The 27,478-nt window shown below is 38.5% G+C and overlaps 2 protein-coding genes across 5 annotated transcripts in view; one reads left to right on the top strand and one right to left on the bottom strand.

Moving 5' to 3' along the window:
• The window catches only part of PGGT1B (protein geranylgeranyltransferase type I subunit beta), a 55,661-nt gene extending 36,391 nt beyond the window's left edge, over window positions 1–19,270 (top strand). For all 4 annotated transcript variants that reach the window (XM_088839858.1, XM_055436035.2, XM_055436036.2 and 1 more), the window contains 4 exons: window positions 1,750–1,795; window positions 10,641–10,825; window positions 15,401–15,509; window positions 18,972–19,270. In XM_088839858.1, coding sequence (XP_088695984.1) covers window positions 1,750–1,795; window positions 10,641–10,825; window positions 15,401–15,509; window positions 18,972–19,153 — 522 coding nt within the window. In that variant the 3' untranslated portion in view covers window positions 19,154–19,270. The remainder of the gene's footprint in view (window positions 1–1,749; window positions 1,796–10,640; window positions 10,826–15,400; window positions 15,510–18,971) is intronic.
• The window catches only part of LOC129562658 (MAM domain-containing glycosylphosphatidylinositol anchor protein 2-like), an 89,298-nt gene that overhangs the window by 11,417 nt on the left and 50,403 nt on the right, over window positions 1–27,478 (bottom strand). Inside the window, exon 4 of the transcript XR_016038251.1 lies at window positions 2,180–2,387. The gene's annotated coding sequence lies outside the window, so the exon portion shown is untranslated. The remainder of the gene's footprint in view (window positions 1–2,179; window positions 2,388–27,478) is intronic.

Below are 27,478 nucleotides of genomic sequence, written 5' to 3'. Positions count from 1 at the left end.
GCTGAGGACTACCAGAGCTCCTGCAGTCCAGACATCTTCACTTTGACTGGTAGCCCCAGACTACAGTGATGACTGTGCTGGCTGAAACCATGCAAAGTGATCTTAATCATCAGTGGGAAAATGACACTTGTTCTGTGACCTTTATAAATTTTTTGCCAAAACATTTAAAACTATTAATGTTACTATCAGTTATAAATGTATAGAGAAATTTTAATGGTAAACCATTTGTTAGTACACTGTAATTTAAAACGTTAGCAATATTGAAAAAGTGTAGGAAATTCATAAGGAGTCATTTGAACAGCATTCTGTGTCTTCTCATTACATAGCTTACAGTATGGAGCAAGCATCTTTTCTGTCTTGGTAAACGATTATACTCCTTTCTGAGTTTGTATCAGCTTCCGGCATTTCGTCCTTGGCAGTGTCATTGTTGTGAAATACCTGAGAGTTCCTTTTATGTGAAGGGTTTGCCGGCATCACTTCTCTGGAGCAGCTTCCTGTTCGTGACAGCGACTTTCTTCATTCGTGTGGACATCTCACCTTCACCTGGTGTCTCTGCCTGCGTGTCTAGCCGCAAACAGCCGGCACTGTCGTGAGGACTCTTCCTCGGTTACTCTGTTGGATCTCAGTCTCACTTTCCGTGCTGCTGCTTTTCGTTTCTTTACCGCACTGTTATCTTTGGTGGCCAGTCTCTTCCTGGGTTATGACTTTTTGCAAACATCACGTTGGTTATTCATTACAGTACAGAGAAGCAGCACAACCACATACGTTGCTGTGCTGAGTATCATGCAGTGACCAGTTACAGACAGACTGTGAGAAAGGTGATGTGCGTGAGTGTTCATAGCTCGTGATGCACATGTTATTCATGTAGTCGTCTGTGGACTGAGGGACTAGCAGCAAGTGTGCACTTGCTCAGTTACTGTACTGATGTCACTGAAATGTGAGGCGTGCTGTGCTGTGGGAATTTGTGTAGATTGGAAGAGTGCAGAGCAAGGCTTTCCTGTGATTTCACACTTAAGGAGGCCCTTCTGCGCCAGTGATTGTAGGTAATCTTAGACAGCCCCCCTCCTCGCTCTTCCTCGCGATTTTCCATGCATTGCCCCTGCTCTCTGCAAAAGTGTATTCGGGGTGTGAGACTGGATGTTTCTTTTTCTGTAGACAGGTAATTTGAAGCTTCAGCATGTCTTCTAGCTTTAATAGAGTTTCAGTTCTATGTAGTTGTATTATTCTTTTTAAAAAAATATTTATTTATTTTTAATTTAAGGATAATTACTTAGTTGTATTATTCTTATTCTGTTTTGATTTTGTGGGATATGTGGGGAAATTAAAATTTTAGGTAGGACACCATTATCCTCTACCAACCAAAAGCCTCAAAACAGATTTGTTTTGTATATATAACGTTATATATATGAGTATGAAATCCTTACATTTTCCTTAAACTCGTACCTCTTGCAAGTGGGAGAGGAATAAAGGTTGAGCGTTTTTATTGGGTAAAGATTAAATATAGTAAGTGCCATCTTTGAACAGTATTCACAGAATGTGCCTAGTGTATACAGTCACTGATTCAGCTTGGTGAATAAGACAAGATCAGGTATTTGAAAATGCCTAGACGTATTTTACTGTGGGAAAGAATACATATTTTGAAAGATAAAAGGGAGAGATAAAGTTAGATCAAGAAGAAAAATTAGCACCATGACAGCATATTTATTTATTATTATTTCAGTATTAACTGAATATGTTTTTCTTTTTCAGTCCTATGACAATGGGTTGGCACAGGGAGCAGGACTTGAATCTCATGGTAAGGCATCTTAAAATAAGTGGATGTGTGCTTTCTTTCGTTTCTCTAAATAACATCATGGCATCTTCAACATGTAGGACCTCAGAAGTTTGTCTCAACCCTTGATGCAGCCTGATTATCTTCTTTCCTACTTCTCCCTGTTGACACTGTCGTGCCAACTTGAGCCTCTTCTAGGTCAGTAATCATTCAGAGATTATTCAGACCAGAATGTTCAAACAGTATTTTCTAGTAATCTTTTCAACTGTTAGCTGCATGAAAACATCTTGGGAGGATTTAAGAAACTGTTAGAAAACAGCAGGTTTCTTTTTTGGAGAAATACTAAAAAACTAGATACAGAATATTGAACATGAATCAATGAATTTGTGAAGAAAAGTTTTATTTTACCTTTAATGTAATTGTACTAAGTCGTAGTGATGAGACAGTTTTCTGCACGGCATAAGTTCTCTGCGGACACTCATACAGTCTCTCTCACATGTCTCCTCAATTTTGGCAGAGCCAGAAGAGTGAGCAGTAGTCAGTCTGTCAGCACATCAATAGCCTGAACTCTTCAAGTGGAAAATTTTCATGTAGAAGAAAATACACTTCCATGCTCCTTAAAAAAAAAAAGAGCTCAGATCAGGGAGGCTTTCTGAATGAACTGCTTATTTCCTCTTTCCCATGGCTGTGCTTTTGTGCTCACTCGGCTGTCCACCCCTCTGCTAGCACGATGGAGTGGACAGAACACATCCATATTCAGGTCTCAGCCCTGACGCTAGCTGTGCAACTTAGGCTTCTCACTGAAGGGCTCAGAAGGTTGCATCTTTCTTTGTTAGCGATATGAGGGAAACTGGTTTGTAAACCATAGAACAGGTATGAAAGTGTTTTAAATGTAATGCTTGTGCTTCCCCTGGGACCCGGCCTCCCGGGTCTCTCCTCCTCTCTCAGGTTTTCATGCCATCGTTCAGTGGCGTGTCCCTGAGGGGCATATAGAGCACTGTCTGGGATTTTCCTCTGAAGCCATCCTGTAATTCAGTTCAGTTCAGTTACTCAGTCGACTCTTTGCGACCCCATGAATCGCAGCACGCCAGGCCTCCCTGTCCATCACCAACTCCCGGAGTTCACCCAAACTCATGTCCATTGAGTCGGTGATGCCATCCAGCCATCTCATTCTCTGTCGTCTCCTTCTCCTCCCGCCACCAATCCTTCCCAGCATCAAAGTCTTTTCCAGTGAGTCAACTTGTCGCATGACGTGGCCAAAGTATTGGAGTTTCAGCTTTAGCATCAGTCCTTCCAACGAACACCCAGGACTGATCTCCTTTAGAATGGACTGGTTGGATCTCCTTGCGGTCCAAGGGACTCTCAAGAGTCTTCTCCAACACCACAGTTCAAAAGCATCAATTCTTCGGCGCTCAGCTTTCTTCACAGTCCAACTCTCACATCCATACATGACGACTGGAAAAACCATAGCCTTGACTAGACGGACCTTGGTTGGCAAAGTAATGTCTCTGCTTTTTAATATGCTGTCTAGGTCGGTCATAATTTTCCTTCCAAGGAGTAAGCGTCTTTTAATCTCATGGCTGCAGTCAGCATCTGCAGTGATTTTAGAGCCCAGAAAAATAAAGTCTGACACTGTTTCCACTGTTTCCCCATCTATTTCTCATGAAGTGATGGGACCAGATGGCATGATCTTCGTTTTCTGAATGTTGAGCTTTAAGCCAACTTTTTCACTCTCCCCATTCACTTCCATCAAGGACATCTTAATTCTTATGTGTGCCTGAGTCTCTATGAGACTGGGGTGGCAGCTGCAATTGTGTCGCTGGTCATCACCCCTTGGTAAGGAGGAATATGCTTACAGTTGCACAAAGAGGAAACCTGGCATCTGTAAAAATGTCTCAGGAGACGGGTCTGAGCTCTCTACTAAAGGATGTTAGTAGGCATCCTGGCTGAGGAGATAGTCAGCAGTGCAGGAGACCTGTGGAACAGACACCAGAAAATGGTATTATGTTCTCTGAGATGTGAAGCAGAGATGGCTGCTCAAACCTGATACTCTCTGATGGAAATAAAAGATCTTGCTGAGTCACACAAGTAGTGATTTTGAGTCCATTTGACTCAAGTAGGCTCTCAACCAACAAGACTATCACTGATGGACTGTGGTTCATGCCTAAAAGCTTACATCGTCCTTTTCCCTCTTTTTGGGTTGGTAGTTTTCAGGACTAAATCTGTAGAGGGGAGGGCTTCCTTCTCAGGGTGCCAAGGTACAGGATACGCTGCAGAAGGGTTATAGACCTGCCAAGCTATTGCTCACTTGCTCCTTCTCACTCAGCTTTTGGGCCAGCCAAGACATGGGTGTCTAGAGCTCCTCAGGGCACCACTGAGTGTCCTACAAATGTGAGATGACTTAATGTTCCTGTGTGCTGTGAGGCTATACGGGCTGAGAAGCACTGTTCTGGAAGGCTGTGGTATAGCCTCCCTTCCTTGTCTTATCCCTGTCTACCTATACTGGCAGGAGAGACCTCTTTCTGAAAGCTGGCACTGCAGTTTGGGCTCTCTGTGAAGTCGTTGTGTGTGTTCTCCTTTCTTTCCATCAGAGAGTATCAGGTTTGGCGGCCCTCTCTGCTTCACATCCCAGAGAATGTCATCTCCTTTTCTGGTGTCTGTTCCACAGGTCTCCTGCACTGACTATCTCCTCAGCCAGGGTGCCTACTAACATCCTTTAGTAGAGAGCTCAGACCCGTCTCCTCAGACATCTTACAGATGCCAGGCTTCCTCTTTGTGCAACTGTAAGTGTATTCCACTTACTAAGCGCTGATGACCAGCTACACAGTTGCTGTTGCCACCCCAGTCTTCACTTCACACTCTCCAGGTATTGGCTCAAACGCTGTTTTTGGGTAAGCCCCTATTTAAAATCGCAAACCAACGACAAACACAGCTCACTTTGAGAATTGCAAACCAGCCGTATCTACATATCCTGTTCTCTATCTGGAGATCTTTCTCTCATTTGTGTGCGCTTTAATATTCTCTTACTCTTACTCTTACTGCCTTCAATAAAGAAGGTTATTTACTTACATAACCTTCTTCAACTCAGGCATAAGGAACAAAGGTTAGAATGTGGATCATTATTATGAGAAGCAGTTCTTAAATTGTACTTTAATATAATGATGGGATGTTTTCAAAATTTTTTGAAGCTTGCAGGAATCATTGCCCTAATCCTTTTGATATTTAGCCTTAAAAGCATATTGTAGTTGAGTTCTCGTGCCTGCTCTTTTAGTATTGTTTCTTAATATACTTACTGTCAGAATGTTATCTGTCTTTTGCTGTTTTTATGTCTGCTTCTTATATTCTTCTAACATGCTACTTTTAATCCAGGTTTTTAGAACTGGTTTTTTGGAATTGTTTAGACAGGAACCTCTTAGGAATAAATGTTGATAAGTGAGTTTTAGCTTAAAACATAGACTTTGTAATAACTGTTTGGCTCTTCAGAGTCCAAACTTACTTCAGAAGTTGTTGTTTTCAAAATCTGGTTGTTTGGGCAAAGTAAAGAGTATTTTTATTTTGAATTGTTCCGGTTTGCTTTAAGAAATTCCAACAGTTATTTTGGAGAGTAGCAATTAAATACCTCTTTATTTCTTGGTGTAGTTAGTTTTAAAAATTATGTACTTTCTGTTAGAGGCTTTATATTTAATGATGTGTAATACTTGAAGTCATGGGCCGCTTCATAAAAGAGAAATTGAAACTAGTAGGTCATTGAAGGAGGAATAAGATTGATAGTTGCTGAATAGAAATTAATCTAAAAGGTTATGATATATTTGTTTTACTTTTGTTTTAATACACTCATTGCTAACATAGATCTTCCTCTTTTTTTTTTCCATTGGGAAAAAAATCTGAAGACTAAATAGTTCTTACAGTTGCTGCTGCTGCTAAGTCACTTCAGTCGTGTCCGACTCTGTGTGACCCCATAGACGGAAGCCCACCAGGCTCCCCCGTCCCTGGGATTCTCCAGGCAAGAACACTGGAGTGGGTTGCCATTTCCTTCTCCAATGTGTGAAAGTGGAAAGTGAAAAGTGAAAGTGAAGTCGCTCAGTCATGTCCGACCCTTAGCGACCCCACGGACTGCAGCCTACCAGGCTCCTCCATCCATGGGATTTTCTAGGCAAGAGTACTGGAGTGGCTTGCCATTGCCTTCTCCGACAGTTACCCTTTATTTATTTATCTGTTTGTTTTTATTTTTTGACAGTGACCATTTTTTTGACCTTACATTTTCTAGAGCTAATGCTCACTTTTCCTTTGCCAGAGAATATAACCAAGATTTGTAACACCAAAAAGAGAATTGCAAAATGAGGCATGTTAGGAACAATCTTATTTAAAGAGCTAGAATTAGTAAAAATCTGTAGATGAAGCTGTAATAAATTGGAAATATGGAGTATTTTCAGATTGTTTGGAGTTGACAACAGATAGTGCCAATGGAAAGTGGTAGAGTTTGTTGTTTGTTGTTTCCTATGTGGAAAAATATTGACTTTTCATTTCCCAAGGAAAGTAGTTACCCTTGTGACTGTATTGGTTCTTGTGACGCTATGACATTTTAATCAACTTTGCGGTGTAAGACAATGCAGATTTGTTCTCAGAGCTCCAGAGGCCAGAAGTCTGAACTGCATCTTACAGGGCTTCAGATCGGGCTTCAGATCAAGCTGTCAGCAGGGCGGGTTCTTTCTGGAGGCGCCTCTTTCAGCTTCTGAGGACTGCTGACATTCTTTGGTTTGCCGTCACATCGCTTGAGTCTCTGCTTCCATTTCCTCCTTTTTCATTGTAGTTTAGTCTCTCTGTGTCCCTCTCTTATAGGGAGTCTCCCACCCAGGATAATGTCCCCATCTCAGATCCTTAACTTCCATCATGTTTTCATATCCCTTTTGCCATATAAGGAAACACACCCGTGTCCCAGGGATCAGGACCTGGGTGTCACTGGGCAGTGGTGGAAGGTGGGGTTGGGCGTTTTTCAGTCTAGCATAGTGAGCATGGATATGTATTGTACATCTACTTCCAGATACAGTTTTCTTCTCCACCCCCAACACACACACACTCTTTCCCTTTCCCTTTTCTATTCCTTTGTTTAAGGAACTTTTCTCAAAAGCTGGTTCTTTGAGAAGGTAAATAAAATTGACAAACCACTAGCCAGACTTATCAAGAAACAAAGGGAGAAGAACCAAATCAATAAAATTAGAAATGAAAATGGAGAGATCACAACTGACAACACAGAAATACAAAGGATTATTAGAGAATACTATCAGCAATTATATGGCAATAAAATGAATAACCTGGAAGAAATGGACAAATTCCTAAAAAAGTACAACTTTCCAAAACCGAACCAGGAAGAAATAGAAAATCTGAACAGACCCATCACAAGCACTGAACTAGAGGCTGTAATCAGGAATCTTCCAGCAAACAAAAGTCCAGGTCCAGACGGCTTCACAGCTGAATTCTACCAAAAATTTAGAGAAGAGCTAACACCTGTTCTACTCAAACTCTTCCAGAAAATTGCTGAGGAAGGGAAACTTGCAAACTCATTCTATGAGGCCACCATCACCCTAATCCCAAAACCTGGTAAAGACCCCACAAAAAAAGAAAACTACAGGCCAATATCACTGATGAACATAGATGCAAAAATCCTTAACAAAATTCTAGCAATCAGAATCCAACAACATATTAAGAAGATCATACATCATGACCAAGTGGGTTTTATCCCAGGAATGCAAGGATTCTTCAATATCCGCAAATCAATCAATGTAATACACCACATTAACAAACTGAAAAATAAAAATCATATGATTATCTCAATAGATGCAGAGAAAGCCTTCGACAAAATTCAACATCCATTTATGATAAAAACCCTCCAGAAAGTGGGAATAGAAGGGACATACCTCAACATAATAAAAGCTATATATGACAAACCCACAGCAAACATTATCCTCAATGGTGAAAAACTGAAAGCATTTCCCCTAAAGTCAGGAACAAGACAAGGGTGCCCACTCTCACCACTACTCTTCAACATAGTTCTGGAAGTTTTGGCTACAGCAATCAGAGCAGAAAAAGACATAAAAGGAATCCATATTGGAAAAGAAGAAGTAAAACTTTCACTGTTCGCTGATGACATGATCCTCTACACAGAAAACCCTAAAGACTCTACCAGAAAACTACTAGAGCTAATCAATGATTACAGTAACGTTGCAGGATATAAAAACACTACTGAAAGTAATCAAAGAGGACACTAATAGATGGAGAAATATACCATGTTCATGGATTGGAAGAATAAATATTGTAAAAATGAGTACACTACCCAAAGTAATTTATACATTCAGTGCAATCCCTATCAAGCTACCAACGATATTTTTCACAGAACTAGAACAAATAATCTCACAATTTGTATGGAAATACAAAAAACCTCGAATAGCCAAAGCAATCTTGAGGAAGAAAAATGGAACTGGGGGAATTAGCCTGCCGGACTTCAGGCTCTACTACAAAGCCACAGTCATCAAGACAGTATGGTACTGGCATAAAGACAGAAATATAGATCAATGGAACAAAATAGAAAGCTCAGAGATAAATCCACGCACCTATGGACACCTTATCTTTGACAAAGGAGGCAAGAATATAAAATGGAGAAAAGACAGTCTCTTTAACAAGTGGTGCTGGGAAAACTGGTCAGCCACTTGTAAAAGAATGAAACTAGAACACTTCCTAACACCATACACAAAAATAAACTCAAAATGGATTAGAGAGCTAAACATAAGACCAGACACTATAAAACTCCTAGAGGAGAACGTAGGCAAAACACTCTCCGACATAAATCACAGCAGGATCCTCCAAGACCCACCTCCCAGAATATTGGAAATAAAAGCAAAAATAAACAAATGGGACCTAATTAAAATCAAAAGCTTCTGCACAGCAAAGGAAACTATAAGCAAGGTGAAAAGACAGCCTTCAGAATGGGAGAAAATAATAGCAAATGAAGCAACTGATAAAGGATTAATCTCCAAAATAGACAAGCAGCTCCTGCAGCTCAATTCCAGAAAAATAAATGACCCAATCAAAAAATGGGCCAAAGAACTAAACAGACATTTCTCCAAAGAAGACATAAGGATGGCTAACAAACACATGAAAAAATGCTCAACATACCTCATAATCAGAGAGATGCAAATCAAAACCACAATGAGATACCATTTCACACCAGTCAGAATGGCTGCTATCCAAAAGTCTACATGCAATAAATGCTGGAGAGGATGTGGAGAGAAAGGAACCCTCTCACACTGTTGGTGGGAATGCAAACTAGTATAGCCACTATGGAGAACAGTGTGGAGATTCCTCAAAAAACTGGAAATAGAACTGCCATATGATCCAGCAATCGCACTCCTGGGCATGCACACCGAGGAAACCAGAATTGAAAGAGACACATGTACTCCAGTGTTCATTGCAGCACTGTTTATAATAGCCAGGACATGGAAGCAACCTAGATGTCCATCTGCAGACGAATGGATAAGAAAGCTGTGGTACATATACACAATGGAGTATTACTCAGCCATTAAAAAGAATGCATTTGAATCAGTTCTAATGAGGTGGATGAAACTGGAGCCTATTATACAGAGTGAAGTAAGCCAGAAAGAAAAACACCAATACAGTATACTAATGCATATATATGGAATTTAGAAAGATGCAAATGATAACCCTGTATACGAGACAGCAAAAGATACACAGATGTATAGAACAGTCTTTGGGACTCTGTGGGAGAGGGTGAGGGTGGGATGATTTGGGAGAATGTCTTTGAAACATGTATGTTGCCATATGTGAAATGAATCACCAGTTCAGGGTTGATGCATGTTATAGGATGCTCAGAGCTGGTGTGCGGGGATGACCCAGAGGGAGGATAAAGGGAGGAGGGAGGTGGGAGGGGGGTTCAGGAGGGGGAACTTATGTACACCCAGGGCGAATTCATGTCAATGTATGGCAAAACCAACCAATATAATATTGTAAAAAATTTGCCTCCAATAAAAATAAATTAATTAAAAAAAAATAAAGTAATACTTGATAGGCAAAAAAAAAAAAAAAGGTACTTTTCTTCCTTAAGATAACTTAAGGCTTCTCTTAAGATAAACTTTAAGGGTTTCCCTGGTGGCTCAGCTGGTAAGGAATCTGCCTGCAATGTGGGAGACCTGGGTTTGATCCCTGGGTTGGGAAGATCCTCTGAAGAAGAGAAAGGATACCCACTCCGGTATTCTGGCCTGGAGAATTTCATGGACTATATATATAGTTCATGGGGTTGCAAAGAGTCAAACACGACTGAGTGACTTTCACTTTGACTTTTTCTTCCTTAAATTTCTGAAGCTGACTGCATATAAGCCTCTAGTTTATGTTATATGTAAAGGTTAGCCTATAGCTTAGGTAGATGGGACCTTAGTTCATAAACAGTACACTGTCATTTTTAAGGGAATTAAAATCAGACTCAGGTGTTTAAGAGTGGTAGACAGGAAATAGTAGTCCTAGACTTTAGTTTCAGCTCTCCCATTAACCACAAAATTTTGAACTACTTTCTAAATCTTACATTTTTCATTTAAAAAAATGATTCTTATACTTTTAAATTATTTAAATTTTTTTTCTGTTTCATCAAGTTCATATTGAAGACTTCAGTGCCTAGTGGTTATTTTAAATAGTGAAATTTAAGTAAATAAAATAGTAATATAAAAGTAAAATTATCTTTTAATTTTACTTTTCTTTCACTGCTTTCTAGAATTACTTAACCATTTTTTTTTCTTCAATCATTTTCATATTACTTTCCTAGACATCTAATAAGTTTAAAGTACTGTGTGGTTTTAATTAACAGGAGGATCAACTTTTTGTGGCATTGCATCACTGTGCCTGATGGGTAAACTAGAAGAAGTTTTTTCAGAAAAAGAATTAAACAGGATAAAAAGGTGGTGTATAATGAGACAACAGAATGGTTATCATGGAAGGCCTAATAAGCCTGTTGACACCTGTTACTCTTTCTGGGTGGGAGCAACTCTAAAGGTAAGAGAAATAATAAAAATGAGAAACTTTTACTCTTTGTTAATAAAAACTGGGTTTAAAGGGTTTGATCTTTTTAATGTTCATTAAATATTGTTAGGTTAAAGCCAAAAAGTTTTTCCTGTTGCTCTGGCAAAACTGGTCTCTGTATGGTTTTTCCACAGAATTCAGTTATCTGTTCTACTACTTAAAAATGTTTTTTCTTATAAAACTCTAGTGTCCAGAACCTATGTAAGAAACTAGGTATAGTGTTATAAAAAGCTTCTAACTGAAACTTACCAGTAGTCCACCTGGATGGAAGATCTGTCTGAAAATACCAGTAAATGATTTATGGGAAAATACCTTAAAAGATAAACCATGGGTAATTCCTTTAAAAACCATTTAAAGTTTTTGGTTTTTATTCATTTATTTGTATAAGCCTTCTGAAATATATTCATTAATATGATCATATATTTTCCCCATCTCTGCTACCTTTTGATATATATAAATCCAGAAGATTATTAGCCATTGAGTACCCACAAGTTTTCTGTATCCTAAAATTGCAAGTATCACCTAGGCCTGATATTCTGGAATCTAACAAAAGTATATTCATCATCTGTATAACATGTTAATTTTTTCTCTTAAAATTTATACATGTTGTTGAAATAAATAAAGAAAATAGAATGTTTTTTCTGTTCTCCTAACTTCTAGTACCATTCATCTGGTGCACCATTTTAATTATTTTAATTACAGAAAATTTCAAACATAGTGAAAAGAGAAAATGGTGTATAATGAACACTTAATATGTTCAGTAGCCAATTTCAGCAATTCTCATCTCAAAGCCAGCCTTCATTCATTCATACAGCTACTCACTTTCCTCCTCATTGTATTATTTTAAAGCAATTCCTAGATAACCCCTTTTTACTTTATCTGGAAATTCTTCAGTACAATCATTAAGCAAAGATGGCTTTTTAAAGAATGGAGATGTGATATTCTGTCTTATAAAAATTCAGCCATAACTCCTTGTTATCATTAAATATCAAGTCAGGATGATGTGTATTTCCTATTGCATCACATCAAGAGGAATATAATATAATCAGTCTCTGGTTGTCTCTCCTTTCTGATCTAAGGGCTCCAGAGTTGTCAAAGCTGATTTATCCATTATAAAGTTCCCCATCAATCTGTTTTTCTTCACTTTTTCTTATGGTGGTAAAATATATGTAATGTAATATTTATCAGTTTAACTATTTGTAAGTGTACAGATCAGTGTTGTGTAATCATTACCATTATCTATACCCCAAACACTTTCATCACCCTAAACATAAACTCTGTTTATTAAACAGTAGCTTCCCTTTCTCCCGTTCCTCCAGCCCCTGGCAACCTCTTTTCTGCTTTCTGTCTCTATGAATTTGCTTATTCTAGGTACGTCATATAAGTAGAATTATGTAATATGTGTCCTGTGTCTGGCTTATATTTCCCAAGATCCATCAATATTGTCATATATATCACAATTTCCTTCCTTTTTATGGTTGAGTAATATTCTGCTGTAGGTATATACCACATTATGTTTATCTTTTCATCTGCTGGTGGACACTTGCATTGTTTCCACCTTTTGGCTATTGTGAATAAGGTGGTTATGAGCATTCATATAAAATATCAGTTCAAATCCCTGCTTTCATTTTTTCCGTTTAATTAACTAGGAGTGGAATTGCTGGATTATATGGTAGTTACGTGTTCAACCTTTTGAGGCCCCAACAAACTGTTTTTCACAATGGCTGCACCATTTTACATTCCACCTGGTGATGTATAAGGGCTCCAGTTTCTCTACATCTTCACCAATGCTTGTTTCTTCCATTTTTTATAATAGCCATCCTGATGGGTATGGACTTGAATTTGAGCAAGTTCTGGGAGATGGTGAAGGACAGGGAAGCCTGGCATGCTACAGTCCATGGGGTCGCAGAGTCAGACACGACTGAGCGACTGAACTGAATAATGAGTGATATCAAGCATCTTTTGATGTGCTTATTGACCGTCTGTATATCTTCTTTGGAGAAATGTCTGATTTATCTATTTTTTCTTTTGTTGCTGGGGCTTTTGGTTGTTATTCCATGAAATCATTGCCAAATCCAATATTATGAAGATTTTCCCCAATGTTTTATTACAACAGTTTTTAGTTTTAACTCTTAAGTTTAGGTCTTTGATCCACTTCGAGTTAATTTTTGTAATGGTATAAATCAAGGACTTCAGCTTCATCTTTTTACATGTGGATATCCAGCTTTCCTAGTACTATTTATTGTAAAGACAGTTCTTTACCCATTAAGTGGTCTTGACACCTTTGTTGAAAGTCATCTGATGTTGTATGTAGAGTTTATTTCTGTGCTTTCCATTGTATTGCATTGGTCCTTACTATTTAATTACTGTAGCATTGTAAATTTCATTATCAAGAAGTATGAGTCCTCAACATTTTTCTTTTTAAAGATTGTTTTGGCTCTTTAGCCAAAACAACATTTTTCTTTTAAACATTGTTTTTGCAATTTCACACGAATTTTAGGATTGGCTTTCCCATTTCTTAGGAAAAAGGCTGTTCACATTTGTATGGAGATTGCATTCAATCTACAGATTGCTTTGGGTAGTGTTGACTTCTTAACAGTGTCTTCCTATCCATGATGATGGGATGCTTTTCCATTTATTTAGATCTTTAATCTCATTCACCAGTGTTTATAGTATTTTGAGTACAAAGTTTTTACCTCCTTGGATAAATGTATTCTCAGGTATTTAGTGGCTTCTTTTAGAAGCCATTATAAGTAGAATTGCTTTCTTAGTTTCCTTTTGGATTGTTTGTTGCTGGTGTGTAAAAGCTTCATCATCTTCGTACAGAATGGTTTTAGCAGCCATTGAGCATCATTTCTTAGATTCATTATGTCATTGGGGGTTGTTAAATGGTGATATTCTATCATTTCCTGTAAATTTACTAGCTAGTATCCTTTTGTAAAGAATTTCACTTAAGATGTGGTTGTACAGAGAAAGATGATTATTTATTTTAATTTTAATAATGTTCATTCCGTCCATTGAGTTGGTTCTCTAGCATCCTCTAAAGTTTTCCAATAAAATAATTGGATTGGGTTTTTTTCTTTTTTACCCTTTGAGTACCATTGTGAACTCATAGATTTTAATATGTTTTATCTGTTTTAGTCCATTACATTGTTCTTGTTAATGCTCAGATTGTCCCATCTCTAACCAGTACGAGCCCCTTCAAGTTCGTTCTTGAGTCTTTTTGTATGATTTTGGTGGCCTTTGACAACTTTCTAGAGGCAACTTTAAAAAATTTTAATTCTTATGGATAACTTTAAATAACTTTAAACATGCTGATTGCTTAACACATTTAAATGTTATCTTTGATTCCCAGCTGTGAAAAATGAAGATTTGGTCTCCCTTTTTTCCAGCAAATTTTAGTGGGTTTTTTTGTTTTTGTTTTTTTTTAAGTTCTGAACCTTTTCTCTTCCTGTTCCTTCTAAATCTGTCAGTTTACCTTTATTTGTATAATGTCAAGTTAGGTAACATGCGTATTTTGCTCAGAAACAATGATCAGATATTTTATGCTTTGCCTGTAGGTTAATTTTAAAATTTGAAAAGTAATAATCACTTACTGCTAAGTCTAGAATTGTGTAAATATTCTTTATTGCTTAAGCAAGTAAGATTATAGTTTCTTCTTTCTATGTAATGACCCATGTGCCACTTGATACTAGAAAGTGTTTCTAGTATCGGGAGTCTAAAGAATCTCTGCTTATATTCTATTAATTAAATAAAAATGAATGGATAACTTTACTTCTTATCAGTGCCTTAACTTTCTGATTGGTTTTGTTGTGCTCTTGAGACACGCTGCTGCTGTGTTGGTCTTCGGCGCTCCCTGCTGCTCTCTGACTAATATTATTAGCGTACCTTCAGCTGCTTTGTGACACTTGAGCTTTCTCAGGCGCTCACCACCCCGACCCTTTTCTCTTCACAGTGTGATTTATCCTTTGTTGTTTCTGTTTAATAGCATCTTGGGAGAAAGAACAATACATGTCCTGAATCTTTAATCTACTTAATTTTTTATGCTAAAATTGTATTTGTCTCACCTTTTCTCTTTCTTAATTAAAGAGCTTTAATTTTTTCCTATTCTCAAAACTGTCTTTAGCATGTGGCTAATAATTTTTATTGTCCTTTTTTTGGAAATATTTTTACTTACCATTACTGTAGTTCATAACGAACAGTTCAGAAATCTATTACAAGAGTTAGAATATGGGTAAATAAAATTGCCCTTATAGAAATGACTGGTTAAGTTGAACACATTGGCAAGTTGTGTTTTGAATATGTTGCAGAGAAGTCATTTGGATCTATTTCAAAAGAAAGAAATAGTGAATGGGTCATGAAAATGAGAGCAGATGATTTTTAAAAAGTTAATGTGGTTGGTAATTTTAAATGTTCAAGTCGCTTAGGCTTGCTTTGAGAGCCTTAACTAGAGAAAAGCATTTTTAAATTATATATATCTGAAAATTGAGCCACAGGTTGATATGAAAGTTTTATGCCAATAATTTATATTTGTTACTGTTGTTTCAGCTTTTGAAAATTTTCCAGTATACTAACTTTGAGAAAAATAGAAATTACATCTTATCAACTCAAGATCGCCTTGTTGGGGGATTTGCCAAGTGGCCAGATAGTCATCCAGGTAATTTATTTTTTGTGTAAATCCAGAACAACCTTTGTTTTATTTATTGAATAGATCTTTAAGCATTTGTCAGAAAGGGTATATGATAGAAAATATAGCCACAGTTATAAACTTACTTTAAGTAAGGTTTTTAAGAAGGTAAATTATTTAAGTTTACAGCAGATTTAGGATCTTCAGGGTGTAAAGGAAGGGTCTGATTATCAAGATACTGGTATAGTTTGCCTTTTTTCCCAAATATTTCACTTAGCAATGTATTGTTTTATTGAAGACAGTAAGACAGGTGGTCTGAATGGTCCCAATTCAAAATATAATAATTTGGTTCATCCAAAATCTTCAGGAGTATTAGCTGTCACTTGAGCTATGTGTAGAATGCTGCTGCTACTGCTAAATCACTTTAGTCGTGTCCGACTCTGTGTGACCCCTAGACGGAAGCCCACCAGGCTCCCCCGTCCCTGGGATTCTCCAGGCAAGAACACTGGAGTGGGTTGCCATTTCCTTCTCCAATGTGTCAAAGTGAAAAGTGAAAGTGAAGTCACTCAGTCGTGTCCGACCCTTAGCGACCCCACGGACTGCAGCCTACCAGGCTCCTCCATCCATGGGATTTTTCAGGCAAGAGTACTGGAGTGGCTTGCCATTGCCTTCTCCGATGTGTAGAATAAATTACTCTTAAATCCAAAAGAGAACTAATTCTTATTCTTTTCAGAAGTCATTCTCCTAGCTACTTTCCCCTCCCTCTTAGGTTTCGCCTCCAGTAAGATGATCTATTTACAGCCTCCAAAATCTCAATTCAAGAGTTTGTTAAAAATAAGTCAGAACGCTGACACTTTTGATAAGCAGATTGACTAAGTATTAGCTATAAATACATGAAAACTAGATTCAAGAAATGATTGCTTTTACAACATTGCAGTATCATGGTTTTTATTGTTAGCCTAGAACCTCTTTACCTCATCTGTTGTCATAGAACTGTTATGGTCAGAATATGTACCTGAATTGAAATACAAATAAAGGGCTCATGGAATCATATTTTTGTACCTGAAGAAAGCAGGAATATTTCCTTATATCCATATTTACTTGTCTTTTCATGCAAAATATGCTTCTTTTAAAAAAAAGTACAGTGCTTTTTATTTCTAAGTGTTAGAAAGTGTTGGTCCAACTTTTTGTGACCCCATGGACTGTGTAGCCTACCAGGCTTCTCTGTCCATGGGATTTTCCAGGCAAGAATACTGGAGTGGGTTGCCATTTCCTACTCCAGGGGGTTGTCCCAAGCCAGGGATCAAACCTATGTCTTTTGCAACTCCTGCATTGGCAGGTGGATTCTTTACTACTAGTGCCACCAGGGAATATTTAGAATTTTTTGGCATCTGTAACCCATAGTTGTAAATATATTTTAAAAGTCCCTGAAGAAAACAGTTGTTTTGGTATTAATTCCGTTGTTTTCAACCAGTACATGGTACTATTTTAACAAATAATGAGAATAGGGCAATGACACTCTTGAAAAGCATTTCTTATGTAAGCATATTGAGATACATTTTGATTTTTTACAATAGCTTTTTTAAAAGAAAGTTCTTAGAGCTTTTTTGTGGAGAGGTCAATTGCTCAGTTTAATATTTGTGTAAATACTTGGTTGTAATATTCTTTATAGATATATTGCAATGTCTTCCGATTCTATACATTACAGAGCATAGAAATCATTGTATGATAAATTGAATTTATGTGGAAAAGATTTGTTTCCCTGTTATAAAAATTATTTTAATAGGATTTTTAAAAATTAGTTTATTGACAGATTTGACACAAAGAGATTTTATATATATTAACAGGAAAAATTTATGAAAGGAATTAAGTTTTACTATGAAGAAAATGTATATTTCTACATCTAAAGTGCTCGAATACGTCACCACCTACAGATGAGATTATTATTTATTTTTAAGGTTTGAAATGTTTAATTTCTATTTCATTAGCTATTATAAAAAATCCTTTTGAGGAATAAAAATTTTAACATTACCTGGAACGTGTAAGATCCTATTTTACATTATTATGAGTGTATTTTCTGTTGCAGTTTTTTCCTAGAAAAGTTTTCTCATTTCTAGACAATAAAATTTAATGTTGCTTTGTGCCTTTTGTAATTTAACATAACCACTCCATTACTATTGCCTAGAAAATCCCATGGATGGAGGAGCCTGGTAGGCTGCAGTCCGTGGGGTCACTATGGGTCGGACACGATTGAGCGACTTCACTTTCACTTTTCACTTTGACACATTGGAGAAGGAAATGGCAACCCACTCCAGTGTTCTTGCCTGGAGAATCCCAGGGACAGGGGAGCCTGGTGGGCTGCCGTCTATGGGGTCACACAGAGTCGGACACGACTGAAGTGACTTAGCAGCAGCAGCAGCAGCAACTGGTGAAATAAAGAGTCGGACACGACTGAGCGACGGAACGAACGAACGAACTGATGAATAACTTTTTCACAAATAACACTGAATAAATACAACTATCTGTCATTGCTTTTATGAAAACTAAATGATATTTATGTAAGTAAGCCTTTGTCTTTAATTCTTTTGATACACTTTGACTTGGCAAGATGTTTTGAACGTTAATAGCCCATGAAGCTATAAATAATGACCAACGCAAAAATAGAAAAAAATTTTGACTAGTACAAAGTATCTATTTTTTGTAAGTGTTCCCATAACGGCAGAACTCTGAGCACTTTTGGGACTCCATATAAGGCTGTCATGCAGGCAACAGCCATGTGATCCCAGTGGTCATTTAATGGAAGAAAGGTACTGCCCCTGAAAGACGGGAAACTAGTGAGGTCAGTCCAAAATCGTTCTGGTGTGAACAGTCACATTATTACAACCAAACAGAATGTCTGAGTTTGTTTTTATTATCAGGTTGGATATTTTTAGAGTGGCTGACATTACTTGAAATAGGAAAATTAAATATAGTACAGCATTCCAGAATGAGTTATTTTGCTCAGGTTTCTTTCATTTAACACAGCGTTGGCATTGTGTGGTTTAGGAGTTGTCAGAGGTAAAACTTAGTGGGGAATGCAGTGCTACTTAGACTCTGAGGTTTGTTTTATTTTCATTTTTAAGAAGAAAAGTTCCTTTTATGATAGAAACATCTTTGTTTCCATATTCTGTTGTCAGCAAGAGAAAACCCATCAGAGTGAGCAGCCTTTGCTAGTACTCTTCCTGTTTATCCTTCAGTCACAGAAGATGTTGGTGGACTCACTTCTTAAGCCAGGAACTGTTTTCCTTGTTAGTGATATTTTCTTGAATATCATCTGATTTTGATCATCTAGTTGTTAAAAATTTGAGGTTTGAAACTTTGAGAAAGCAAATATTTCAAAACTGTTTAGTATTTTTCTGAATTTATTTTTAATGTAGTGATGGGCTGATGAGTAGCTAAATACTTTGTACAAATAATAATGCCTGTTGTGATAAAAAAATGTCTTATTTTCAGATGCTTTGCATGCATACTTTGGAATTTGTGGCCTGTCACTAATGGAAGAAAGTGGCATTTGTAAGGTTCATCCTGCCCTGAATGTAAGCACACGGACTTCTGAGCGCCTTCGAGATCTCCATCAGAGCTGGAAAACCAAGGACTCTAAACAGTGCTCAGAGAATGTACACATCTCCACATGACTAACTTTAGACAGGGGGGTGGTGGGGAGGATTTGTAGCCTAACTGTAGCTCAAGGTTAAAAGCCATGTGTAACCAAGTGTGCTCTTTTTTAAGAGGTGGTCTTACAATCAGATCTTGTGCCGATGTCACTTTGGGATATGGTCTTGAGCCAGTAATCTTTGTACTAGGTTTCAAGACAATCTTTGTTGAAGTTTGAACCACAGTGGACTCCATCGTGGTTCTTAAATGTTTATACTGTATTTCTAAGTTCTTTGAGTCAAATTAACTGTATGTATGTAGGTTATCTTTTTTAAAAAAACAAAAAAAACTTCAGTACAGAATTGTATCATATAAAATGGACATGAATCTTCAAAAGAAGTTTACAGTTCACATAGCATTAGTAATCTTTGGGTGAGCACTTAGTGATCATTTAGAAAGCTTGACTGCTTATGGTGGAACATTGCTTTAATGAATTAAGTATCTAGGGTTATTCTTTGAAAACAGATGATCCCATAATTCTTAAAAGAAGAATGACTTATTTTGTCTTATTCTTAAGTAAAACATGCCAATTAAACTTTTGTGGCCTACACAAATGAAATTAACTTACATAGAAAGAATGATAGGCTTAACTAATACAGTAATTTCCTAAAGGGAGATTGCTATAAAAAGACTGTTATATAACAGAGGAGAAGGTAATTTAACTGTATGTGATTGTGAATGGGAAAGTTTTGTGCTGTGCATCTATTTTAGATGTTGCTGGGGTAAATAATAGTTATGTTTGATTTTAATCTCGAATCATTAGTTGCTTTTTTTTTCCCCCTTTCTGCAGAGAAAGCCGTCTTACCTAGAGGGAAGAATATTTAGTGGTTTTGTTTCTTTTTCTGAGATAAATTTTAAACTGTATTTTTATAACTGAGTTATATTTAGCCATTTGTTTTTTGTTGTTGTTGCTCCCAGTGTTTTAGCTTTTCTGATTTCAAACTGATGGTTTTCTAATTTTTTGAAGCTAAATAAGTAAACATTTAAGTGAAAAAAAATAGCACCAGTCAATTAAATTTAATGGTATAGCTCCATACACAGTCATTCATATTTTTGTAATATTTTCAGGTAAGTGGAAAGGTAATGTATCCCTTAGAGGTTAAAGACTGAGGTTTCCTTTTCATTGTTCTGTTTTCTTCATTCTGTGACCTACCTGAATAGTAAACGAGTGGTGTAAAAACTTACCTTTATTAGTAATCAGTTTATCAGTGAATCACACCCATCACCATTTGCTCAGTGACAAAGTTACGAGAGTAGTTCTGAAACGGAGAAGGAAATCACTTCACCAGAGGGACTAGGTTTAAGTTAAAATCTTGGTGAAAATAAATGTTGGATTTTTAGGTTTACAAATGAAGTATCAAGATAAAAACTAAATTACTAGTATCATTGTTTAGGTATTGTAATATCTAAATTTTTATTTTTTAGTGGTGGGAAAAAAGTACCCTTAAATAATGATCCCAGGGGAAACCTAGTATATACTTGACAAAATGATTCATTTATTATTGCATGCTTAGTTTAAACCTCAGTTTGCCAAAGTCAGCTCTTTTTTTTTTTAATAGAAATATAATCAGAGAACTGATGGTGGGGAAAAAAATAAACCTAACAACGAATGTCATCCTTCCATGAATTATTCCAGTTTGCACTGGTTTAAATCCTGAGAAATTAAGAAACCTACATCTCAAACTAAGACATTTCTTAGGCATCAGGAGTTAAAATGGCATATATGTAATGGCTTTAGAACTATATAAAAAGCCCCATTTTTTTTTTCCCTGAATTGCCATTAGTGGTTGGAAGCTTCAAAAAGTTAGTATCTATATTCGTATGAAGTAGAATTCCAAGGTCAAAGTATTTCATAAAACTGCTAAGTATTTTCTAACTCCTTGTGTAATTTAGTAGCATAAGATTATATATTACAGTGCAATTCTAATTAGCATGCTCTTGAGAGGCGTTCTTAAGAAACTGTCGCCCAGTGACTGTTCACCTCCACAACAGCACATTGACCAAAAAAACCACCAGGCCATTGTGAATTGTGGAGAAGCTATTCCAAACTTTTTCTAAATAGTTACTTACAGGAAAGTATGAATAAAGTAAATTATAAGCACTATTTCATATGTATACTTGATCTTTAGCGGTGGGATTATGAAGTCTCAGTCAATCTGTTCCCTATGCTCTTTCCCCACCTCCAATATGGTATTTTTTTAAACTGGTAGGAGAACCCTTGTTTTGGACATCTGCATGAAAACAAGGTTGATCAGGTCGTTACAACACAATTCAACCTATTTATCATCTACAAGTGCTTTTAGACTTGACCTATAATATGTGTACATTTTAATTAGTTCTTTGAATAGTCATTTATAAATATTTAAACTCAAATAGAAATTTTTTCCAACAGGGGTACATCGTTTGAAACTACCGTTTGTTGGGTCTGATAATATTTGAGTGTCATTATCGTAAAGAGGTGCTCTGGGGTCATATGACGGGTTTAAATCCAGATCTGCCAGTTCCCCAGTGTCATCGTGGACCCTGACTTCCCCTTTGGTAAAGTGAGGTGAGGGGCTCTAACCAGGCTTTCTGAAGGTCAGATGCGCACGTGCTAAGTCGCTGCAGTTGTGTCCGACTCTGTGACCCTCGTGGATTGCAGCCCGCCAGGCTCCTCTGTCCAGGGGATTCTCCAGGCACGAATACTGGAGTGGGTTGCCATTTCCTTCTCCAGAAGGTCAGATGAGATAATACATATTAAGTACTTAGCATACTGCCTGAATACAGTAAAGTCCTAATGATAATTTCTGTTATAACCATCTTCAAATTGTTTTAAAGCCTCTCTTTTCTATAATGGAGATCCACAGAACTGAAACTCTAGGAAGACGATGGCAGCAGCGTAGTTTTTGAATCTTGCCATTCAAGCCTAGAGTAACTAGGATCACCACAGACCCCGATCTACAAAACCAGATGACAGGGTGTCCCCGTGAACTTCAAAATACAGTGCTGGACAACCCACTGACCAGCATCGTTTCAGCATCTGTGTGGGAGGGTGTGAAAGGCAGGCAGCTGGTTTCTGTCAGCCGAGAGAACAGAGCTATAACACTGCCCACAGTTTCCTCACTAGAAAGTGCAGCGGGCCTGTCTGAGAGCAAAAGCTGGAATGGAAGGGGTCGCACAGGTCCCCACGTGCACGCCAGTGTTAGATCAGTGTAGTGTGGTCTGATAGTTGTGCGGGAGCAGCCTGGGCCCTGTCCTGTTGGCATCTTAAACCTAATGAGACAAAGCCCCACTCGAGTTAGAATCCAAAGTGGACAAAGAGAAGAGAGAGGCCAGATATATAGGCGGAAAGGTCAGCATACATAGACACACCACATGGACATAGATGACCACCCTGTGAAAGCGAAACAGGAACTTACAAGGCCAGAGAACAGAGACAAGGCATCCTAGGGCACTGCTTCCCCGTGAAAGTGCAGGAAAACTCATTTTGCCGAAAACAAAACCTGAGGAGTACTGTCAAATCCTATTCAAAATTATCTTAAGGACTAGGAGAAGAGCCCAGTCACCCTCAGACAGTGAAAGCACACCAAAAGGACATGACCACAAGACTATGAAAAAGCTATGACAGGAAATGTATAGTTCCAGAACAAGATCAATAAAAACGTGAAAAGCTAAGAATTACATAATCAAGGCTTAAAAACTGGAGGAAAAAGCAAACCCAAAGGAAGTAGAAGGAAGGGATTAATAGAAATGGGAAAGTGGGAAGACGTGATAAGACAAACAGCCAGACTTTTAACAAAAAAAGGAAAAGTTTCAATAGCAGGAGAAATAACCATAAACCAGGAAATTTTTCAAAATTATAATACTATGTAATTTTATATGATAAATTAGAAAATAATAACTTTTCTTAGAAAAATGCCAGTTGCCAAGATTACCCTAGTTGATACAGAAATTTGAAACAAATGGGCTTTTTACCAAAACAATATCAGGCCCAGATTGTTTCAAGGGTATTTCTACCAGACTGTCAAGAAATCCTAATATTGTTTAAACAATTCCAGGGGCAATTAAGAGACCCTTGAACCACAAAGGGTAAGAAAATACAAACAAAAAACTTCTAAATTCATTTTGTAAAGTGAACATGATGGCATTGTCTTTTAAAACCTAACAAAGATTGTACCAAAGAGAAAATTATAGACCGCTCTTACATGAATAGATCAGTGCATAAATGTTAACATTAGCAAATAATTCAAAAGCACTACTTTTTTCTTTTTCTCCTATTTATTTTTTAATTTTATTTTAGAGGCTAGTTACTTTACAGTATTGTATTGGTTTTGCCATACATTGACATGAATCAGCCCTGGGTGTACATGTGTTCCCCATCCTGAACCCCCCTCCCACCTCCCTCTGCATCCCATCCCTCAGGGTCATCCCAGTGCACTAGCCCCGAGCACTATTAAGTCATGATTAATTTGGGTTTATTATAGGAATGCAAGAATAATATTAGTACATTATGTTAAAGAGTTAAGGAAAAAAGTAATGATTATCTCCATCTTTGCAGAAAAGATACTTGACAAAGTTGAGCATTCATTTATGTTAAGTATACTCCATAAGCAGAAACTGTTGAGTAATTCATTTTACATTGTACTTCTCCCCAGAAGCCAGCATGTTAATGTTGATATGAGAGGCTTTCCAACTAAAGTCAGGAACAAGGCCTACTTCCTCCTCTACCACTTAATTTTGTGTTGGAGGTTTTAGTCTATGAAATTATATGAAAGACGTGAACTGAAAAGATAGAGGGAAACTATTTGCAAATTTGATTTTCTGTCTGGAAAACCTAAAGGAATTTGTTGGAAAGCTATGAGAACTTAGTAGCAGTTGCTCGCAGCTAGTACGTAAATATCAGTAGCTTTCACCAGGCACAGAGGAGTGCATGCTCTGATGCCATTTAGATGAAGTTCAGAATGGGCAGAACTGATCGTGAATGGCGTCAGAAATCAGTGCCCTTGCTTAGTCACTACCTCACTTAAATGTGAGCACTGTCATGACTTAAATCACTGTCATTTTTTGAACTTTTTCTGAGAGGGGCCATAGTGGACACGTTAGTTTGCATCTGGTTTCTTCTGCCCCATAGGGCCTGGACCAGCATATGCAGAGCGGGCAGTGCTGGTGATGTTCCGCTTCATGATCTGGGTGCTGGGTACATGGGTGTGTTCACTTTATGAATATCAAGCTGGACAAAAATTTGTGCACTTTTCTGTATGTGTAATTATAGTTCAATAAAAATGTCTACACTAAACAGAATTTAAAACTTTACATATAAACCTAAACTAGTTAGAAGGTGTGCTTAAAGAGAAGATTCCTCTTAATGATTGCAAGAAAATGAACAGAAACCACGTATCTATAAACTCAAAATGTCCAAAACCTTTATGGAGAAGATTGTAAAACTCTTAAAAGCCCTTCAGGTGGCTCTGGTGCACACTAGAATGTTAGAAAAAGTACCTCGGGAGGAGGAAAAAGTTAGAACCCCATAATTATTTGCAAATTTAAATTGTAAATGGTTTTCAGTAGCGGTTGAGTGTGATTCAACAATGTGGTCTTTGCTCCCACCCTAAAAAGGTTAGTATGATCTTAGTCTGTGGTAGCAGGGTTGAAATGTAATGAAGGCTCAGTGGTGCTAAGAAAATGCCCATTTTCTCAAATGGACCCAGGCTTCATTTGCCCACGTCTTTGTCAAAGGGTAGAGGAGGTTAAGGAGCAGGACCATTTAAATTTGTCAGCTGAGTGATCTCACTTTTCTGATATCAGTGTTTTGTTTTGTTTTTTCCTTCTCCTTGTTGTCTGTCTGTATGTGCCCGCTGGCAGTTCGTGGGGGGAGTGAGGGGACTCTTGCAGGTTGCTGCCCTGGTGTGGTGCCTACTGGGTGTCTGCTCCTGGTCTAGTACGGCCTTTCCAGGTGGGTTTCTGCCCTTTGCTTCTGATTACACGGTCCCAGGGCTGTGGCCTTTTTGCTCTAATCCCAGGTCACCACCAATCTCCCTGATTTTAGAGAGACTTCTCTGTACCCACAAGTTCCCTACACACATCATCCCATCTCTTTGCCCATGCAGAAACTCCTGGGTCTTTATTCCTGAAACATAGTCTTCATTAAGCAGCAGTAACCTCCCCGTCCACGTCAGTGTTACTGAGCCACCCTGGATGCAGAGGTAAGTGAAAACTGTTTCTCCTGGGACTTCAGGTCACAGGGCCAGCACATAAGCTATATGTCTACATATTTTAAGAGTTAGAATTCATGCTAGGGAATTACATTCTATTGTGGCTCAGTTGGTAAAGAATCTGCCTCAATGTGGGAGACCTGGGTTCGATCCTTGGGTTGGGAAGATCCTCTGGAGAAGGGAAAGGCTACCCACTCCAGTATTCTGGCCTGGAGAATTCCATGGGACAGTCCATTGGGTCCCAAAGAGTCAGACACAGCTGAGCAACTTTCATTTTTCAAACTAACAAATATGTCATAATGACAGATTGGGGGTTGGGCAGCAAGTGATGCAGAATAATTGTGAATAGCTTAAGTGCACGATTAATTTCACTTTCTGCTCCAGGCCACGATTTGGCAATGACTGCTGCTCGTTTGAAGCAGAACAGGCAGGCAAAGGGAAAAGGCATCCAGCCCTGGCTCACCGCCATGGTTAGGAATAGCAGAATACGCATCCACTTTTTTTTCCTACCCCAAACCTGATCTCCGTTCCCTGCACCTCTTCCTTCCTAGCACAAGGTTGCTTCATGCAGTCTGAGCCACGTGAGCTTTGCCCACATCGTGTTTCCAGACTCCTTACCCCCCAGTGTCACCCTGTCAAGCATCTCAAAGGAAACAGGCTGAAATCTAGAAATCTTGGCCTCCTCAGGGATCACAGCCCATGGCCAGCCCTCTCCCCAACGTAGGCACCCTCCCACACCTTGAAGGGCTGGCTCCCTTATGCTTGTGACAAGATACATATCACCTCCAGCTCCCCCGGGCAGCTGCTCCGTCATCACACCTCGGGCCCCAGGGTGCACACACACACTGGCAGCACAGTCCAGAGAAGCACGTGCAGGTCCTGGAAGTGGGCTCTCGGAGTTTCATGATCCCTGGTACCTGGGAGAATGCTCCAGAAAGGGGGCCCATCACTCTCACGGGGAGCACTGCAATGGGGCCTTCTTGCCCAGATCTAAGGGCAGTACTGACAGAGTGCCAGCCTCTCTGTCCTAGGTTTCCTGCACACCTGTCTAGACCTTGCTAGTAGGCTGTCCACACACCTCCACTCCATCTCTCTCATCCTCTGCACTTCCCCAGGGCTGAGAGTAACATGATTTCTCATCTTTGTGTGTAGCAGGGACTTCTTTCTTTGTTTCCCAGCTTCTGTCTACCATTGCCTTGATATGTTAACTGGAGTTTAATTTAGAAAATTCTTTCTCAAGTGACAGAGGCTGGCTTTATGATTTTTATTTTGCTGCAGACTCTAAAGTTGCTTATTACTTCCCTTTCTCTTTGCTGTAATATACTAAACCTCTCAAGGTAAATGAGTGCCTCTGGTGGAACGGGAAATTCTAAGGCGAAAACAGCACCAGGTGTTCAGTTAGTGCCCTGCCTGCTGAAGCATCCCTTTGGTAGAAGCAGGGCTGCTCGGCTGAAGGAGGTGATGACACCACCAGGCTCTGTACTGCCAGTTTCACGGGACCACACATCAAAATGGTTAGAAGTGGGAAGATTAGGTTTTCCAGGGGGACAAGAAGAAATGGGCCATGTATATCATATTCAAATCCTTGAGAGCCATTCTGTGGAATAAGGTTTAGATTCGTTGCCAACTCCAGAATGTATTTAGTGGGGGCTTAGGGAATGGCCATCAGGAAGAAGGTGAGGCCTAGAGGACTTCCTTGAAGCTGATTTGCGTGTCACCAAACACTTTGTTTAATGTATTTATTTGAGCTGGCTTCAGAGAGCAGGCGAGGATTGGGGGTTAATCCTTGTGTATACCCCTCGTTTGTTGCAGTCTGGCTCCACCAGGAACTGCACCACTCAAATCTTTAAACATGTAAAACAATATTTTTTTGAATAATGGAATTGATGAATCACTACATGAGAAAGATAAAGAACTTTGCAACATCAAAGCTGCATGAAGCTGGAATGAAATCAGTCAGCTCCCTGCCCCAGAGAGGGGGAGCTCAGCTGGAAGGCAGGAACTGAGCAGAGGCTCACAGGCTGGCCATGTGTGGCTAACCTTGCTTTTAGATTATGGTCAATTTGGACAGCAAAATGTCAAACAGGAAAACAAACACTGATTTTAGAGCATGAC

The sequence above is a fragment of the Moschus berezovskii genome, chromosome 9, assembly GCF_049115385.1.
Source record: "Moschus berezovskii isolate FMDL1 chromosome 9, NW_MosBer_1.0, whole genome shotgun sequence".
Classification (NCBI taxonomy): Eukaryota; Metazoa; Chordata; class Mammalia; order Artiodactyla; family Moschidae; genus Moschus; species Moschus berezovskii.
The sequence above is the reverse complement of the archived record's forward strand: the minus strand, read 5'-3'. Positions and strand labels throughout refer to the sequence as shown.